Genomic DNA, 19,932 nt, shown 5'->3' on the forward strand with positions numbered 1-19,932 from the left:
TGTAACCATATGTTTGAAGGTTTTTCTATCTGCATAATTCAAGGGATTAAACTTATTAATACATTTAGGGCCTTTAAGAACAGGGGTTGTATCTCTTTCACACACTAGGTTTCCTATGATCCATCCTTTAGTGCACTTACACATTGCCTGATTTACATACTACTCGGAAGATCAGGGTGTTAAAGGTGCAAATATACATCAAAGATTTTTGCAAAGCTCTTAAAAGCAGATCAGAGGAAAAGAGGAGACACCATCCTCGGCACTGATCATCACACCACAGAACTGGCCAACCTGCACAGTCCCTAAGGCTTTGGGCATTTGCCACTTCCCATGTGGGCCAGCTTGGCTCCACTGTACAGACAGAAGTATTAGAACAGAAACAATGTTAGACTCGTAGAAGAGATTGTTCAAGTTCGCTTGACTACTACCTTCCATTTGGGGAAGCTCTGATATCAGTCTCTTCTGGTCTACTTTTCCTCACTAGCAAATATGTTTAATAATATCACCTGTTTCACTGGCTTGCTGTACAGCTGACAAGGAATCATGAACATTAAAGTATTTTTAGAAAATTGAAAAAGGTGTTGAAATGCTAGACCATTAGTATGCTTTTCAGGTCCATTTTCGCTATTTCTTCTGAAAAAGCAGAAACTAAAAACAGGAAAAAAATTTCTTCTAGTGGTCACTGGATATAGTGGCTAAACATGATTAATGCTTACATATGTAAATGAAAATAAGCCCATTAAAAGTATAATGTGATGGTAAGAGTAGCTTTATTACAGGCAGCTTCAGGGAGGGTCTTAGATGACAGAATTAGACTCAAGCAGAGGAGTAAAACAAATAATATAACTCAGAAAAAGAATAAGGGAACAGCATTATACCAAACTTTTCATTAATTTCTAATTTCCCCAATTACGCATTCTACTTGACTGGAAATTTTCTGGCTTTGGTCCAGTAATTTAGGTTCATCATTATTCGATCAGTGAGAGTGCAAGGTCAAGACTACAACAGATGCACCTGAGTTGTTTACAATACTGTGGGTACCACTGAAGAGGGTGATGGGGATGATAAAGTTGATGATGGAAACAGCTAGCATTTAGACAGCATGTACTAGAGCTTTAGGTACTTGATTTCTAAGCCTCAAAACATCTCAACAGGTACATATTAGTACTCGAGCTTTACAGATGAAAAAACAAAGCTTCAGAATAGTAATTATCATTCCGTAAATCACATAACTGGTAAGCACAGTTTGGAGTTGGAATTAAAGTTTCCCTGAACTCAGAGCTTGAAACTTTTCAGTGAAATATGAGTTTTCTTTTTAAAAAAGATGAATTATTTATATTTAAAAGGAAAATTTAGGGCAAATCAGGAAAGATATAATTTCCAAGGATACCAGATTCCACTGGTGCCTATACTTACCCATTGTCGAGATTGCTATGAACGTAGGGACACTGGGGCTGTCATGGCTAAAGCTGGTGACACTACAGTTGTAGGCAGTGGCAGGAAGGAGGCTGGAGATAGTCACGACATGAGAGGAAACAGAAATTGGTTCCTGGAGGTGCAGAAAACAAGATAAATGTTATGTTTTCTTCATCTAGTTTAGCTTTTAAATTACTTTTCATAATTGAGTAGGTAACGTGTGGACAGAGTAGAAAAATTGAAAAAAAACAAAACAATTGAGAAAACCAAAAAAATGAAAAATGTTTCGTTCTTCCTGCACTTCCCATCTACCCAATTACCTTCCATGGAAGCAGCCACTGTTGTATTTTTTTTTTTTCTTCTTTCCATCTGTATTTTATAGATGTATAAACTTATAAGAATACGGTGATAACATAGTTTGCGCACTATTCTACTTATTTTTATCTTGGTTATCAGTATATTTTGGCACTCTTTCCATACCAGTACAGATAAAACTATTTCACTTTAAGGGCTGCATAGAAATCCATTGAAAGAACACACTTTATCTAACCAGTCCTCTACTAATAAATGATTAAGTGATCTCTGATTTTTTGTTGCTATAATCAATTCAACAGTTTCACAATTAATGGGAACATATGCATATGTACACACGCTCATTTTATATATGTATGTGTGTGTATATGTGTATATATACAAGGGCTTCCCTGGTGGCTCAGTGGTAAAGAGTCCACCTGCCAAGCAGGAGATGCGGGTTAGATCCCTGTGTTTGGAACATCCTCCAGAGAAGGAAATGGCAACCCACTCCAATGGTCTTGCCTGGGAAGTCCCATGGACAGAGGAATCTGATGGGCTATATAGTTCATGGGGTTGCAAAAGAGTGACTTGGTGACTAAACGACAATAATATATACATATATACATTCATACAGAAAACCTGTGAATATATTTGTGTGTGTATGTATGTGTATGAATATTCATACATATACAAACACTCATATTCTTAGAAGTTGAACTGCTGGGTCAAAACTTACATCTTTTTAATTTTGAAAGGTATAGACAAATTATCTTCCATAGACATTTTTCAAGGGACCCACTTATTGTCAGTGCATGACAATACCCATTTCCCTATGTTTGTTGTTACACAACAAATTGTATACAATTAGCAAACTTTTTGAACTTTTCCCATCTTATTAACGGAAACTGTCCTTCATTGTAGTTTTATTTTGCATTTCTTTCACCATGAGTGAGCTTGATCATCTTTTTATATGTTTAAGAGCCTTCTATGTTTATTTTCTATGAAATAGTTGCTTTGGGTTGCTGATCTTTATCTTTTTCATTTGTAGTAGATCTTTGAATATTGGGCTTCCCTTGTGGCTCAACTGATAAAGAATCTGACTGCAATGCAGGAGACCTGGGTTCGATCCCTGGGTTGGGAAGATCCCGGAGAAGGGAAAGCCTACCCACTCCAGTATTCTGGCCTGAAGAATTCCAAAGACTGTATAGTTCATGGGGAAGAGTTGGACACGACTGAGTGACTTTCACTTTTGTATATTAAGAACACTACCCCTTTTGTCTACATTCTCTGCTTTTAAGCAGCATCCACCAAAGGCATAAAGATGCTGTGTTCTCCAAAATGTTTAATGTTAACTTATTCTTGAGTAAAAGTTGTTAATTTGGTGGACCAATGGCCATCCACTGACAAATACAACTGTACAATATAAACCAGCATAACATCCTTTTTCAAAACAAGGGTTGGAAACACCTCTACCTAAAGAGATGGGAGTCATCAGCAACGACTTCACACTCTCACTTCTTTCACTATCCTATAAAAGAATGCTTCCGAGAAAAGATTTTTGCTAACAGGACTCAGTTGTATAAAGTAGCTGCCTGATCATCATTTTCTTAAAGGAAGACATTACTGTAGTTGCAGAGAACTAAATTCATTACTGGCAGAGCAGCTTTTTTCCAAAAGGATTCTTGGGATCCAAAGGATTCAGCTGTTCAGTACAAATCAAAAAGAGATGCGTTTGTACACCAGACTATCAAAAGGGGAGAGAAATCAAAGCAAATTATCTTTAACACTCAGTAGAAAAAGATTCATACCGCTAGAAATCCTTTTTTCTTTTCAATCTCATGAGCTGCATTATTTTAAAAGCATCAATTATTTATGTTCATAGTATTCATCTTTGCACTGTATTTTGTGACATGCCTCAAAAATGTGTCCTTTTTCTTCCATGTCTGACTATAACATAGTTTTGTCTTGTGGTTTTGTTACCCCAAGGCTCATCTGTCTCCTTCCATTCAATTTAACCTGGTGGATAACTCAGTATTCATCTTATCTGTTATTTGTGACTCTAAAGCTTTAACACTCACCTATCTCAGCCTTCATTTTTTCCCAAATAAAATTATCCTCCTTACTAATGCCTTTTAAATTCTCTTAGTAATATGGGTCTCACTTCTGGCACTTATACTTCATTTTAACTATTTCTGCTCTAGTGTAATATCCATAATTAAATGAAAAAATAATTGAAGGTATTGATTATACCAGGCTTCCCGGGTAGGTCAGCTGGTAAAAAAAAAATTGCCTGCAGTGCAGGAGACCTCGATTCAATTCCTAGGCTGGGAATTTCCTCTGAAGAAGGAATAGATTACCCACTCCAGTGTTCTTGGGCTTCCTTGGTGGTCAGATAGTAAAGAATCTGCCTGTAATGCCGGAGCTGCTGCTGCTAAGTCACTTCAGTCATGTCCGACTCAGTGTGACCCCATAGACGGCAGCCCACCAGGCTCCCCCGTCCCTGGGATTCTCCAGGCAAGAACACTGGAGTGGGTTGCCATCTCCTTCTCCAATGTATGAAAGTGAAAATGAAAGTGAAGTCGCTCAGTCGTGTCCTGCAGCCCACCAGGCTCCTCTGTCCATGGGATTTTCCAGCCAAGAGTACTGGAGTGCGGTGCCATTGCAGGAGACCTGGGTTCAATCCCTGGGTCAGGAAGATTCCCTGCAGGAGGGCATGACAACCCACTCCAGTCTTCTTGCCTGGGAAAGCCCATGGACAGAGCAGGCTAGTGGGCTACAGTGGGGTCGTAAAAGAGTCAGAAACAACTTAGTGACTAAACAACAACAACAGTGATTCTAACATTTGTGTCCCATACAATGTCTGCCACATAAACGCCAATTAGTTCATGTTTGTTAAATTATATTTTATATGGCAGTCCATTTTTATACCTTATATCAATTTAATGGACAACAGACAACCGCCTCAATTAAACTCTCCAGCATGACCCAGAGTGGCTAAAAACTGGAGACAGAAGACTGATACAAAGATGAAAATAAACTTTGTAATTTGGCAAGTTAGTTATAACATATCTGGGGCCCATTCTAAGAATAATTTTAAATTTCTATCACTGGAACACAAAACCATACATGCAGAGTTTTCCTTTTAAATCATTCAAAGAAAGATTTTCACTTTGCTCAGATAATGAGCCTTAATCGAAATTAATTCAGAAAAGGAAAATCCAAACATACAGTACCTGGAGTTTTGCTTCCTGACTGGAGCCAATTTGCTGGCAGAAGACTTCGAAGAAATCAGCTACTCCCTCTTCCACCCACAGCAAAGTCACCGAGGTCTGGGTTTTATTCACTGCAAAGAGGGACTTTGGAGGAGCTGGTTCTGAGCAAAGATAAGTTTTAAAACATTAATTTCATCTAACATATCCTTCCTTCATTAATCAGAAGGATAAAATAGGTGAAAAAAAAATCCAAACACAGATAGTTAAAAGCACCCTACAGATTTTCTATTGCTTTGTGAAATATGTCGTTTCACCAAGACCATCGTCTAACTTGGAAGGCAGAATTTTTTGCCTTTTTTATCCTCTTTCATTTTATACTTCTCTTTTTGGGACACTTCTGTTTTTTACTTCAGCTTTATTATAGCCATAATCTATTAATAGTCTTTGGTGGAACAACAATGGAATTAGAACTGCCCATAGGTACAGAACTTTCTGGGTGAGAATCCGGTACTGAAAAGACAGAAAAATGAAAGTGATGTGCTCCCTTCTCATGGAGAGATCCAGTCTGGTGTCAAGACCAAAAACCTGCTTTCCTTTCTCGAGAGATTATTTGGACTCATTTAGTCAGAGGAATGGCTTCTTGAAAATTTAGACAAAATTGAGAGGGGTAAAGCTAAAGAGATAACACAGTTTTTTGAAGAAAAAGATTGACGAAAGAGGAGTTGATTATAGATAAAATTTTAGAGGACTGATTTCTTTATCTTATTCTTTTAGGCAATCTTTTTAAAATTTATTTAATTGGAGGATAATTGCTTTACAATGTTGTGTTGGTTTCTGCCATATATCAATATGCATCAGCCATAGGTATACATGTGTTCTCTCCCTCTTGAACCTCCTTTCCACCTCCCACTCCATTCCATCCCTCTGGGTTATCACAGAGCACAGGGTTGAGCTCCCTGTATTAAACAGCAACTTTCCATTAGCGATTAATTTTACATATGGTAATGTGTATATTTCAGTGCTATTCTCTCAATTTTTCCCTGATTGCTCAGTTGGTAAAGAATCCTCCTGCAATACAGGGACCCCGGTTCGATTCCTGGGTCAGAAAGGTCCCCTGGAGAAGGGAAAGGCTACCCACTCCAGTATTCTGGCCTGGAGAATTCCATGGACTCTATATATAGTCCAAGAGTAGGACATGACTGAGTGACTTTCACTTCATCACTTCCTGTTCCTGCTGTGTCTGTAAGTTTGTTCTCTATAGACATTTAATCTTTTTATAAAAATAATTTCATTTATTTATTTAGGCTGTGCTGGGTCTTTGCATGGAGAGTTCTTGGCCTTCAGTAGTTTGGTACATGGGCCTAGTTGCCTCATGGCATGTGGAATCCTCCCAGACCAGGGATTGAATCTGTGTCCCCTGCACTGGCAGGCAGACTCTCAACCACTGAACCATCATGGAATTCAGTTCAGTTCAGTTCATCACTCAGTCATGTACAACTCTTTGTGACCCCATGAACCGCAGCACGCCAGGCCCCTCCCTGTCCATTGCCAACTCCCAGAGTCCACCCAAACCCATGTCCATCGAGTCAGTGATGCCATCCAACCATCTCATCCTCTGTTGTCTGCTTCTCCTCCTGCCCTCAATCTTTCCCAGCACCAGAGTCTTTTTTTTTTAATTTAAATTTATTTATTTTAATTGGAGGCTAATTACTTTACAATATTGTATTGGTTTTGCCATACGTCAACATGAATCTGCCACGGGTATACACTTGTTCAAATGAGTCAGCTCTTCGCATCAGGTGGCCAAAGTATTGGAGTTTCAGCTTCAACATTAGCCCTTCCAATGAACATCCAGGACTGATCTCCTTTAGGATGGACTGGTTGGATCTCCTCGAAATCCAAGGGACTCTCAAGAGTCTTCTCCATTACCACAGTTCAAAAGCATCAATTCTTTGGTGCTCAGCTTTCTTTATAGTCCAACTCTCACATCCATACATGACCACAGGACAAACCATAGCCTTGACTGGATGGACCTTTGTTGGCAAAGTAATGTCTCTGCTTTTTACTATGCTGTCTAGGTTGGTCATAATTTTCCTTCCAAGGAGTAAGCATCTTTTAATTTCATGGCTGCAATCACCATCTGCAGTGATTTGGGAGCCCCCCAAAATAAAGTCAGCCACTGTTTCCACTGTTTCCCCATCTATTTGCCATGAAGTGATGGGACTGGATCCCATGATCTTCGTTTTCTGAATGTTGAGCTTTTAAGCCAACGTTTTCACTCTCCTCTTTCTCTTTCATCAAGAGGCTTTTTAGTTCCTCTTCACTTTCTGCCATAAGGATGGTGTCATCTGCATATCTGAGGTTATTGATATTTATCCTGGCAATCTTGATTCCAGCTTGTGCTTCTTCCAGCCCAGCGTTTCTCATGATGTACTCTGCATATAAGTTAAATAAGCAAGGTGACAATATACAGCCTTGATGTACTCCTTTTCCTATTTGGAACCAGTCTGTTGTTCCATGTCCAGTTCTAACTGTTGCTTCCTGCCTGCATACAGGTTTCCCAAGAGGCAGGTCAGGTGGTCTGGTATTCCAATCTCTTGAAGAATTTTCCACAGTGTATTGTGATCCACACAGTCAAAGGCTTTGGCATAGTCAATAAAGCAGAAATAGATGTTTTTCATGGAATCCCTAGCCATTTAATCTTGATCAATAAATTAATCCACTAGTTAAGCAAGCCATTCTGTTTGTGCCATTTCACATACATTTCCAGTAATTGAGTCACTGGCTTGCTGTCTATTTCCCAGCTCTAGGCGTTGGTCTGCTGTCTTGTTCATCCACTGCTGAACCTCTCTTGATCCCCTGCCTATGCCCCTCTTCTCTGAGCGTTGCCTTGCTCTCAAGTTCCTCCAATACATAGAACGCTATGCCTGCATCCAAGTTGTTAAGCCAGGGTCCCTCTTACCTGCTTGTTTGGAAATGTCTAGCCATCAGGTTCATGTAGTGGCATACTTGGCCCATTAGCATGACAGCCACAACAGGCAACTATCTGCACTGTTTACCTGTCACTTGAGTTTCTTTTCATTCTCTGTCCCACCCTCCCAAGTCTGTTCTAAGACTCCTGGCATTTAGTGGGGCTTGAAAAAGCCCTAGAGGGCATTTTACTCTGAGAAATGATATGTCTTTGTGGGGGAAGGTCTGGACCTTCTTTCTGGAATATCATCATCCTGACCAGAACCAAGAAGTTTGCCAGAATCCTTCTTGATGTGACCTACTACAACAGAGTAAGTTTGTGTCCAACTGTAAAAGAAGCATTTTTCCTTTCCAGAGGCAACCTGACAAGGCTGGGCAGAAGAGTTGAAGGAATAAAGCGATGAGTTGGTCTTAGGCAAGCATAATTCACAATAGATGTCAGACCCCTTTCTTATTTGCTATAAATTATTTACCCCTCTAAACATTGTACCGTCTCACTTCCCCTCTGATGAAGACTGTTGATGAAACACAGGTTTACTTTGACTCCTTATGTCCTTCATAACTGTCACTGCTATTTGGATTATGAGTCAGAGACCAAATCCTCAAATGATTCTGACTTCTGTAGAACCTGAATGGTTGGAAGCAAGTGTGAGGTTGTCTGAGGCAGAAATGGGTGATTTGTTAGGCTGAACCTGGGTTATGTCTCTTTAAAAGATGCACACTACAGAATTGCTCCTCAGAGTGAGTTTCCTGGACAGTGATTAGAACGCCTAGAAAATCTCTATATTTTTTCCTTTTGGGTTGACAAATTCAGTTCAGCTATCTGATATGAATCAGCCCCTGTGGCCTAATGGATAAGGCACTGGCCCCTTAAGGTAGGGACTGTGGGTTTGAGTCCCACCAGGGGAAGAAGGAGTTTTATTTTGGGCTTCCCTAATAGCTCAGTTGGTAAAGAATCTGCCTGCAATGCAGGAGACCCCAGTTTAATTTCTGGGTCAGGAAGATCCCCTAGAGAAGGGATAGGCTATCCACTCCAGTATTCTTGGCTTCCCTTGTATCATCTGATATGAACATTGTCCAGATCTTAATCTCCAAATCTGATTGATTTTCCATCTGTGTCTACTCAGGTATCTGACTATTAACACCAAACTCCATAAGGTTAAAATGGAACATGGAGTCCTTTCCCCAAATCAATTCTGCTTTCCACCTCTCCCTGATACTCTCATGAACAACATCATTTCAATTGTCTAAGCTGACAGTTTTGAGGCTCTCCTCTTCCTTTTTCATACTACCTTGTAATACTTCCTTTCATCTCTTCCTTTTATTTCTTTTATTATATTGCACACCCTGTGCAGGCTTTTGCCATCACACTTAGCAATCATTACAACAGCCCTTTACTCCTTTTCCCTGTCTCTTACTTGATTCTTTGTTTTGTCAATGATGGTTTAAATTGTTTAAAAACACCACTTTGCTCCTGTTAGATTCTATCTGTACAATGATTTACTGTGATCAATTTCTAATGTGTCAAATCCAAATACAGTAAGTCCCCTACATATGAATCTTCAGGCTGCAAACTTTCAAAGATGCGAATGCATTCACATGTTCAATTATGTTAAGTTAGTGTATATGTCTGGCATACATTGTCACGTGTGTGCATCCCCTACACGTGGCTGTGCTTTTGTGTACCTAACTGTAGAGTACTGTATAGAGTACAGTGGTATAGTACCTTTTTTTTTTAAGTTGAAAGTTTTATTTTGAAAACAAAAATCTAATTATTTTTGAAAATTAATTTTTTAGTACTTTTTTTTTTAACTTTACAATACTGTATTGGTTTTTGACAGAATTGAATCCAGCAAGGAACCAGAACCTGGGCCAGCAAAAACAGGTGTGAGTGAAATTTCAACTTGCCCTCCGTCCCCTATTGCTGACAGTCCTTCAGCTCCACCATCTCGCATCTCTCACCTCCTCTCCTCCAGCCACTAACTCTTCCTGCCTGTATTTTCAACCTATTACAGTACAGTACTGTATAGCTGAATGTGTTAGTTGGGTACCTAGGCTGACTTTGTTGAACTTCCAAACACACTCTTGGAATGGAACTCATTGTATGTAGGGAGTTTACTGTATGCTAAGTGTTCAAGATCCTACATACTTTGGCCACCTGCTACCCATCACCACCATCTTTCATGTACAGACATGCTGTCCTCATAAAGCCAGTCTTCTTGCTGACCATTACACAGACATTACTCTTTCTCAACTCATGTATTTCTCAACCCTCAGTGTGTTATTTCTGCTCTTCTGATCATCTTAAAGAAAAAGTCTTACCTTCTCCTTCAAGCCTTATTGGATGACTGTCTCTTGAGGCTCTGTCCCTTCTCTGACCTTCTCTCACCTTTAACTATTTCTTGTGTGAGCTGTGTGAATGAAGTCCTGATTCTACTGGGTCCTTTAAGAACTGCAGTCATGTGTAATAAATTATTTTGTCTTCATTTTGAACTAGCCATGTGTAGGGATGCAATAAATCTTACCTGTTGACAGATTTAAAACCTAAGTCAAGATTCATTAACCAGAGGTGTTAGGATTCAAGCATCAAGTAAGATCAGACACGTCGGCATTGAATTTTGACATTCTCTGCCTTTGTATGGTGATTATATTTGTAAAAAGTCATCAGCTCTCAGTGGCAGAGTGAAAGACTATTGTGAATTAGAAGTATTTTCAGTGACTGAAGAAGTAAGACTTAGATACTGGAATACACGTTTCCTCTGGTCTGGCTGAAAATGTGGATGCAGGTTATGAGTGGATCCTTAGGAAAATATCCAAAGGATCTGGAACCTCTAACAACCAAGTAACAATATTTTCCCCCCTCAGGTGGTATATGAGGAATAGATTATTCCAAAATCACTGTACCCATTATTTCTGCATCTTTTTCTGAAAGACATTATGCATTTCAGTTCTTTAGGTCAATAAGAAATATTTACAAGTCACCTGCTTGAAAAGACTTATGATCTCTGTGGTAGGGATATTTTCCTAGATAGACTGGGGAGAAATTCCACCATGCTATTCCGAAGAAAATAAAGAAAGTTATCACAATATTTCATAAGTGGAGGTGTAATTGGATTAGGAGTGACTTCTTATTAAATTTCACTACTAAGGACAACATCTGTTCCAGTGAAAGTGAAAGTTGGTCAGTTGTGTCTGACTCTTTGTGACCCCATGGACTATATAGTTCACTGAATTCTTCAGGCCAGAATACTGGAGTGGGTAGCCATCCCTTTCTCCAGGTAGCCATTTCCTTCTCCAGGGGATCTTCCCAAACCAGGGATCGAACCCAAGGCTCCTGCATTGCAGGTGGATTCTTTATCAGCTGAGCCACAAGGAAAGCCCCATTTGCCCCAGGGGATGTATTAAAATGTTAGGACTGTATTGTGCTACACAGTAACTGCTAGCCACCTGTGGCTCAGTTCAGTGCAGTCGCTCAGTTGTGTCTAACTCTTTGCGACCCCATGAATCGCAGCATGCCAGGCCTCCCTGACCATCACCAACTCCCGGAGTTCACTCAAACTCACATCCATCAAGTCGGTGATGGCATCCAGCCATCTCATCCTCTGTCGTCCACTTCTCCTCCAGCCCCCAACCCCTCCCAGCATCAGAGTCTTTTCCAATGAGTCAACTCTTCTCATGAGGTGGCCAAAGTACTGGAGTTTCAGCTTCAGCATCAGTCCTTCCAAAGAACACCCAGGACTAATTTCCTTTAGAATGGACTGGTTGGATCTCCTTGCAGTCTAAGGGACTCTCAAGAGTCTTCTCCAACACCACAGTTCAAAAGCATCAGTTCTTTGGCACTCAGCTTTCTTCACAGTCCAACTCTCACATCCATACATGACCACAGGGAAAACCATAGCCTTGACTAGATAGACCTTTGTTGGCAAAGTAATGTCTCTGCTTTTGAATATGCTATCTAGGTTGGTCATAACTTTCCTTCCAAGGAGTAAGCATCTTTTAGTTTCATGGCTGCAATCACCATCTGCAGTGATTTTGGAGCCCAAAAAATAAAGTCTGACACTGTTTCCACTGTTTCCCCATCTATTTGCCATGGAGTGATGGGACCAGATGCCATGATCTTTGTTTTCTGAATGTTAAGTTTTAAGCCAACTTTTTCACTCTCCTCTTTCACTTTCAGCAAGAGGCTTTTTAGCTCCTCTTCACTTTCTGCCATAAGGGTGTTGTCATCTGCATATCTGAGGTTATTGATATTTCTCCCGGCAATCTTGATTCCAGCTTGTGCTTTTTCCAGCGTGTTTCTCATGATGTACTCTGCATATAAGTTAAATAAGCAGGGTGACAATATACAACCTTGATGTACTCCTTTTCCTATTTGGAACCAGTCTGTTGTTCCATGTCCAGTTCTAGCTGTTGCTGCCTGACCTGTGTATAGGTTTCTCAAGAGGCAGGTCAGGTGGTCTGGTATTCCCATCTCTTTCAGAATTTTCCACAGTGTATTGTGATCCACACAGTCAAAGGCTTTGGCATAGTCAATAAAGCAGAAATAGATGTTTTTCTGGAACTCTAGCTTTTTCCATGATCCAGCGGATGTTGGCAATTTGATCCCTGGTTCCTCTGCCTTTTCTAAAACCAGATTGAATATCAGGAAGTTCATGGTTCACATTATTGCTGAAGCCTGGCCTGAAGAATTTTGAGCATTACTTTACTAGCGCGTGAGACAAGTGCAATTGTGTGGTAGTTTGAGCATTCTTTGGCATTGCCTTTCTTTGGGATTGGAATGAAAACTGACCTTTTCCAGTCCTGTGGCCACTGCTGAGTTTTCCAAATTTGCTGGCATATTGAGTGTGGCACTTTCACAGCATCATCTTTCAGGATTGGAAACAGCTCAACTGGAATTCCATCACCTCCACTAGCTTTGTTTGTAGTGATGCTTTCTAAGGCCCACTTGACTTCACATTCCAGGATTTCTGGCTCTAGGTGAGTGATCATATCATCGTGATTATCTGGGTTGTGAAGATCTTTTTTGTACAGTTCTTCTGTGTATTCTTGCCACCTCTTCTTAATATCTTCTGTTTCTGTTTGGTCCTGAATGCTTGAAATCTGGCTAGTCTAAATTGAGAGATGCTATAAGAGTAAAATACAGACTGGACTTCAAAGACTTTGTTTTAATATGAAGAAAGAACAACAATATCTCATTAATAGTTCTTTATACTGACTACATATTGGAATGAAACTATTTTGGATTTACTGGTTAAGTAAAGTAGATTAAACTCAACTTCAGCTATTTGTCTTTACTGTTTTGTAGTGTGGCTCCTAGAAATTTAAAATTACATAAGTGGCTCTTACCATATTTGAATTGGATAATGCTGGGTTAGAACATTCCTTCCTGTTTGGTAGAGACGTTTGGAAATTCTTGGCAGAAACTGGTCAGAGGGTCCCCCTGCTGCTGTGTCTCTTCTCATGAGAAGGCAAGGTCAGCTCAGTCCCATAGCCTAGGATGACTGAGAACAGTGGTCTTGAACTTTTTTGGCACTAATGATCGGTTTTGTGGAAGACAATTTTTCCCTGATCTGGGGCAAGGGTGGGGTGGGAGATGGTTTACATTGCACTTATTGGGCACTTTATTTCTGTTGTTGGTGGTGGTGGTTTAGTCCCTAAGTTGTATCCAAGTCTTGCAACTCAATGGACTGTAGCTCTCCAGGCTCCTCTGTTCATGGGATTTCCCAGGCGAGAATACTGGATTGAGTTGCCATTTCCTCCTCCAGGGGATCTCCTTGACACAGGGATTGAAACCACGTCTACTACATTGGCAGGCAAATTCTTTACCACTGAGCCACCAGGGAAGCTTCTCTATTATTATCACATTGTGATATATAATGAAATAATTATACAACTCACCATAATGTAGAATCAGCGGGACCCCTGAGCTGGTTTTCCTGAAACTATGAGGGGCACAGCCTAGATACTCTGCATGCACAGTTCCCTAGAGTTTGGACTTATAGCCTCTAGAACTTTGAGAAAATATATTTCTTTTGTTTAAGCCACACAGTCTGTGGTATTTTGTTTTGGCAGCCCCAAAATTTGCTAATATTTTGTATTAGCAAACTAATACAGTGTCTTACTGCTCAAAATATCAATTCAGTCTAGTTCACAAAGGGGAGAGATATGAAGACTTTGTTAATGTTATGAAGAGTAAATGAGCTTTAATTTAATGTATACAAGACACTGTATATAACAAAGAGTCATGGACATACTAGTTACGGAACATCTTCTACTAGTTACGGAACATCAAATATCATTTTCTATCTAAATGATATTTTAATTTTTTTTTCAAAATTCCTCTTCTCCATAATGTCTGATGTCCTTTGGTTTAAAATAATTTCAGAATCCATGGTATTTGATTTACGATCCTATGGACATGGGGAAAGGAGACAGACATGCTACTTTTACAAAATGGGGTGTAGGTACACAGTTGTTTGTTTTTAATTTTTGGCTACACTCTGTGGCATGTGAGATCTTAGTTCCCCAACCAGGGATCGAACCTGCACCTTCTGCACTGGGAGCACAGACAGGCAGGGAAGGCCCACAGGGTTGTTTGTTTTCAAATACTCTTAGCATTACAAGTGTTATACTGGACTGCTTGGCCCTCTCTTTCCTTCTCATCTCTCCCCTTCAATGCCACTCCTGTTTGAGTCGGGAATCCAACCTAATTCTATAGGAAATGAAGTACCAGGCACAGAACATGAGCTGAATGGAGAGCCACGATGCTCTCCCTCCCATCTAATGTAGGATGGATTATGAGAGCTTCACAATACTGGATCTCTGGGGAGTGACGGTGACCTCCAGTGAAGTATGAGCAAGTATTTGATTCTCATTCTCTTCTCCAGCACAAATCTCTTTCTTTCCTCGGGAATTCCAAAGGAGTCAGGTATAATATTCAGCCTTGGATCGGAATGGAACATATTTATTGCTTAAAATCAATAATTTATTATATTGTTTCTTATTTTAATGTGACCCATTCATTTAGCTGCCGATTGAATTATGTTAATGAGGCTAAGATGCTATCCATGAAAGTCAACTGGTTTTATTCCGTTTGTGTTTTACACCTTTAAAATTGGTGAGTTGTTTTACACATGTGTGACATTGAAGATATGGAGAATTCAATAGAAAAACATTGTAAAAAATGACTGACATGGCAAAATCTATTTTCAGTCCTCAGCCTGACTGACAGTAAATTGCTACTGTCCTCTTCACACAAAAGTTGGTCTTTAACATTTATAGTATAGTAAGTCTTTGAAATCTATTTTTATTTTCCTCAGCTCAAGTCTTCTACCTTAAGCAGTGTAAACCGTAGAACTTGGCCAAAGAAAACATCTGTGACTTAAGCGGTGTAAGCTGCATAAATTACATTCAACTTGGTTAAAAACAACATCTGCAGCAGAGAACACTCTTTGAAAGGAAAACAAAAACAAAAACAAAAAACCCTAAGGGTGAGTTAAGATTGATATGCCATGAAATTAAAAAGAGGAAAATGCTTATTAAACAAGACACTTTTGTTAGATTTGACATTTCTCAGGCCTATTCTCTTATTGACTTCAGGAGATTTCTTTTCCTACATAAACTTCATAAGTAATTAGAACATTTACAGTAACACTGGAGAATATATAATAATTCAGGCAAATGTTTAGCACTAAATTAATTAGGCCCATTTTATGTACAGAACATAGAATTTTCTCAGGAATCCCTGTCATTTCCATTGTTGTTTTTGTTCAGTTGCTAAGTCCTGTCCAGCTCTTTGTAACCCCATGGACTGTAGCCCAGCAGGCTTCTCTGTCCATGGGATTTCCCAGGCAAGAATCCTGGAGTGGGTTGTCATTTCCTTCTCCAGGGGATCTTTCTGACCCAGGGATTGAACCTCTGTCTCCTGCATTGGCAGGTGGATTCATTGCCACTGAGCCACCAGGGAAGTCCTGTTGTTTCCATGACATTTTAAATAAATTCTTGATGGCTTAATGACGGCAAGAGTAAAATCCTTTTTTATGAATCATTGGGTAAGTTTATGGTACTACAGCTCAAGTAGCTTCTATACATTTATAGCATTTTTCAGAGAAATCTCTCTTTGAACTTTACTTAGTTTAAAACAAAAGATCTTACTTCCTCCTTTGTTGGTTCCAGGAATGTGTGTTTTTGCTTGGCATTTTTTTTTTTTTTTAAGTTGGGACTTACATATTGCACAATTCCCAGAAAAAAGTCACTACTCTTACTGTGTCATCTGCCTCATTGCCTTTACTCTGAACTCAGTTATGAACTAAATCCTAAAACTGAAAGGAACATTAAAGATCATTTAGTCCAGAACCTCATTCTGTAGAAAAGGCAGCTGAAATTCAAAGGGCCTGAGTCATCTTTCTAAGATGACACAATTTGACCATGAAGGCAAGTACTCCCAGTTAAGGGTCTCCCTTCTGCACCTGATTTCCTTCCTAAACATATGAACATTTTCCATTAACTTCCATATAAGTGGGGATGATGAAACCTCCAGATGATGAAACTTCTGGAAACTTCCTTTGTCCAGAAGACCAACTTTTCCAGAGCAGGAGCTTGATTGTGTATTTAAATCTGTGCCAGACATCACAATAGCTGCCCCATCAGTCCAGCATCCAGATTCTTGTAATATATTGAAGAGAAACAAGCAAAACAGGCAAGTCACTTTACAGTGGGCAGGACAAATGCTTTTAAGGAAGTGCTGAAAGTGTGATAGGGCTGTGGACAGCTGGCAAATTTCAGCGTTACTCAGAAAATCACCGTGATGAGAAATGGGGGAGACATACGTTGAAGACAGGTATCGATTTGCCTTGCACCCAGGAATAGAGCCATGGAACTGTGACATGCATGGCAGCCTAATCAATGCAAGTGGGTTTCCTCTGCAAACCAAAGGAAATTGCATGTGTTTATAAGAGGTCAAACAGATGAAAACTGTTACAAGCTTCCTCCCTCAGTTCCATTTACTCACACAGCCCCATAATGCCCATGTACTCTGTCATTTGTTGCCTTACTACAGATCCACCCAGCCTAAGGCCACCCCCTCCACTGGCACCCTGGGTCTCAAATCCTATGGCCCAATTAAAGACATCACCCCAACGAATCTCCCCTCTAACTATCCTGTATCATCATTTCACCTGCTTTGTTGAATCATTCTGATTAGCTCAAAGACAAGGTTTTTCCACTTAAAGGGAAGGAAAAATAAAACAAAAACCAGCTAAACAAATACAACTGGATCCTTTTATCATTAGCTACTGCCCATTTTCTCAGCTTCCCAGGTAACAATAAGAAACCTATGCACAACAGTAAAGAGTAGACCCCTGCTCTTTGCAACTAGAGAAAGCCTGCATGCAGCAACTAAGACCCAGAGCAGCCAGAGATAAAATATGAAAGACAAAAACCCTGCATGATTTGCTCCCTTGCTACGCTTCTTCCCTCTTCTCATTCATTGCATTTCAGCCATACTGCCTTCCTGACTTTTCCTTGAACGTGCTAGGCACATTGCTGATTTTTTTTTTTTACACAGATGTTCATAGCAGCTTTATTTGTAATAGTTCCAAACTAGAAACAATCCAGATGGCTTTCAATGGATAAATGATTAAGTAAGCTATGGTCTAGCCACATTGTGGACTGCTACACAGCACTGAAAAAGGAATGACAACTGATACATGCAACAATTTGGATGAATTTTATGCCAGAAAATCATGCCAAGCAAACAAAAAATTCCTGATAAGTATAATTCCACTTATATAGTATTCTTTTTCTTTAAAAAAATTAACTTATTTTAACTGGAGGATAATTACTTTACACTATTGTGATGGATTTTGCATTACACCAACATGAATCAGCTATGGGTGCACATGTATCCCCCCATCCTGAGCCACCCTCCTCCCTCCCTCCCTACATGGCTGCTTCTTATAACTTCTCCCAGTTTCCTGCCCAGATCCCTCCCACAGCTGCCTCAGGATCTGTCTGAAATAGCGTCTTCACTGTAAAGCGTACTCTATCCCCATTTCTGCAAAAAGTGCATCCCTCCAGTCACCCAGAACTTTCCTTTCCTTTCTCATTTCCTGCTTCATTTTTCTCCACAAAACTCATCACCACTTGACATCCTTATGCTTATTTGATCATTTCTTTTTCTCCATGAGAATGAGGGTAGACATTTTTGTCAACTTTGTTCATTTCTCTATCATCAGCACCTAGATTAGTGTGTAGTACACAATAAATGTTAAGTACAGATTTGTTGATAGAATAAATTAATTTTTTAAAAGTAGAGTACCTTAGTTATTTTATTAGCTTCTAATTGACTGGTAGTATATATATATATATGTGTTTTACTTGATAAACTTTGTGCCAGCCACCACAGTCATACAATTACCCCAAATTAATAGAATAACTACCTAAAGTCTTAGTTGCTCAGTTGTGTCTGACTCTTTGTGACCCGATGAACTGTAGTCCACCAGGCTTCTGTGTCCAGGGGATTTCCCAGGCAAGAAAATTGGAGTGGGTTTTCATTTCCTTCTCCAGATGATTGTCCTGACTTGGGGATTGAAACCAGGTCTCCTTCATTGCCGGTAGATTCTTTCCCTTCTGAGCCACCAGGGAAACCGAAATAAAAATATCTGTCTCTGTATATATATAAATAATATGCATGCTTTCTTTCCTTTCTCATTTCCTTCTTCCCTCAATCCATTCATTCATCCATTTTCCTGTCCCCTCTCTGTGCCACATTGACACAGATGTATTCATCCTATTATTGAACTCATTCCTGCTTATTTGTTTTGGTGGGGGATAACAAGGTAGTCACTCATTGGAAGAGGATTCACAGACAGGAATGGGTGGCCCAGGAGTGGTACCTTAGACATCAGTTCGCTGTGACTCACAACACTTCACTCACTTCTTACCAAAAATAAGAGCTGCCTATATCTAAGTAACTATTTCCAAAATTGTAAACTCAGTGACTTCAACACAAGAATTAAACACATTTTCTCAACTGAGAATGAGACTCAGAAAGCCAGTACCTTGCAATGGCTGGGCTCTTATAAAGTCAGAAATTACATTTCATCAAAATGGATATAATTATTTGTAATCTACTGAAATTTGATGTGTGTGTGTGAGAGAGAGAAAGATAGGAGAAGTGAGAAGATTCAAATATCCCTTCCAATTCCTAATATTTGTGTCCATAGTCAAATTATGTTTTAAAGATTTCTAATCTATATAAAAACTTTCATGACTGGGACTTAGGAAATCAAGCCAATTTCACAATGCTCAAATTCCCAAACAGGAACAGAAAGCCACAGGAATGGGTGTGAGGCTCTTCCCTGCTCTGTTAAATGTGTTCATAGAAACATGAAGTTTTAGAAAAAATCCACCCCCAATCCAGAAAGACGCAAGAAATAAATTAAAAACATTAAACAGATTAAAAAGTACTGTTCCTAGATCCAGGCTCAACAGTGTGTAACATGGGTCAGATTTCTCTAGATATCAGCTTGCCCAAGGGAGCACATGACACTAAATTGTTTCCAAATCTCTTCCAGAGCTAAAGTTATCTGAGTGCTTACCTTGAACCTGTCTGAACACGTCTGTGGGCAGGATAAAGCAGACCTCTTACAATGTTGGTGTACATACAGCTTTTTGCCTTTCTCTGACTTTATTGCCTGTTCCTTCCAGGTTTCTCTTGCTATCTCCTCTTTCTCTGCTCAGTCACTAAATACTGGAGTAGCTCTTCTTGCCTAGTCCAGAGTTCTTTTTCTCTATTTTTAATTAGTATCTAATTATTCAGTCACTCCCAAATTTATATTTCCAGCCTAGAATTCTCCCCTGACCTCTAGACACGTATATCAATGGGCTTCCCTGGTGATTCAGATGGTAAAGAATTTGCAATGTAGGAGACCCAGGTTCGAGCCCTGGGTGGGGAAGATCTGGAGGAGGAAATGGCAACCCACTCCAGTATTCTTGCCTGGAGAATTCCATGGCAGAGGAGCAAGGCAGGCTATAGTCC

At 39.8% G+C, this 19,932-nt stretch overlaps 1 protein-coding gene across 1 annotated transcript in view; it reads right to left on the minus strand.

Annotated features, from left to right (window-relative positions):
* PTPRO (protein tyrosine phosphatase receptor type O) overlaps window positions 1-19,932 on the minus strand; it is a 121,517-nt gene that overhangs the window by 51,630 nt on the left and 49,955 nt on the right. Inside the window, exons 12-13 of the mRNA XM_068971502.1 lie at window positions 4,944-5,083; window positions 1,417-1,549 (exon numbers count right to left, since the gene is read on the minus strand). Of these exons, the coding sequence (XP_068827603.1) occupies window positions 1,417-1,549; window positions 4,944-5,083 (273 nt within the window). The remainder of the gene's footprint in view (window positions 1-1,416; window positions 1,550-4,943; window positions 5,084-19,932) is intronic.

Source organism: Capricornis sumatraensis, chromosome 4, assembly GCF_032405125.1.
Source record: "Capricornis sumatraensis isolate serow.1 chromosome 4, serow.2, whole genome shotgun sequence".
In the NCBI taxonomy this organism is placed as follows: Eukaryota; Metazoa; Chordata; class Mammalia; order Artiodactyla; family Bovidae; genus Capricornis; species Capricornis sumatraensis.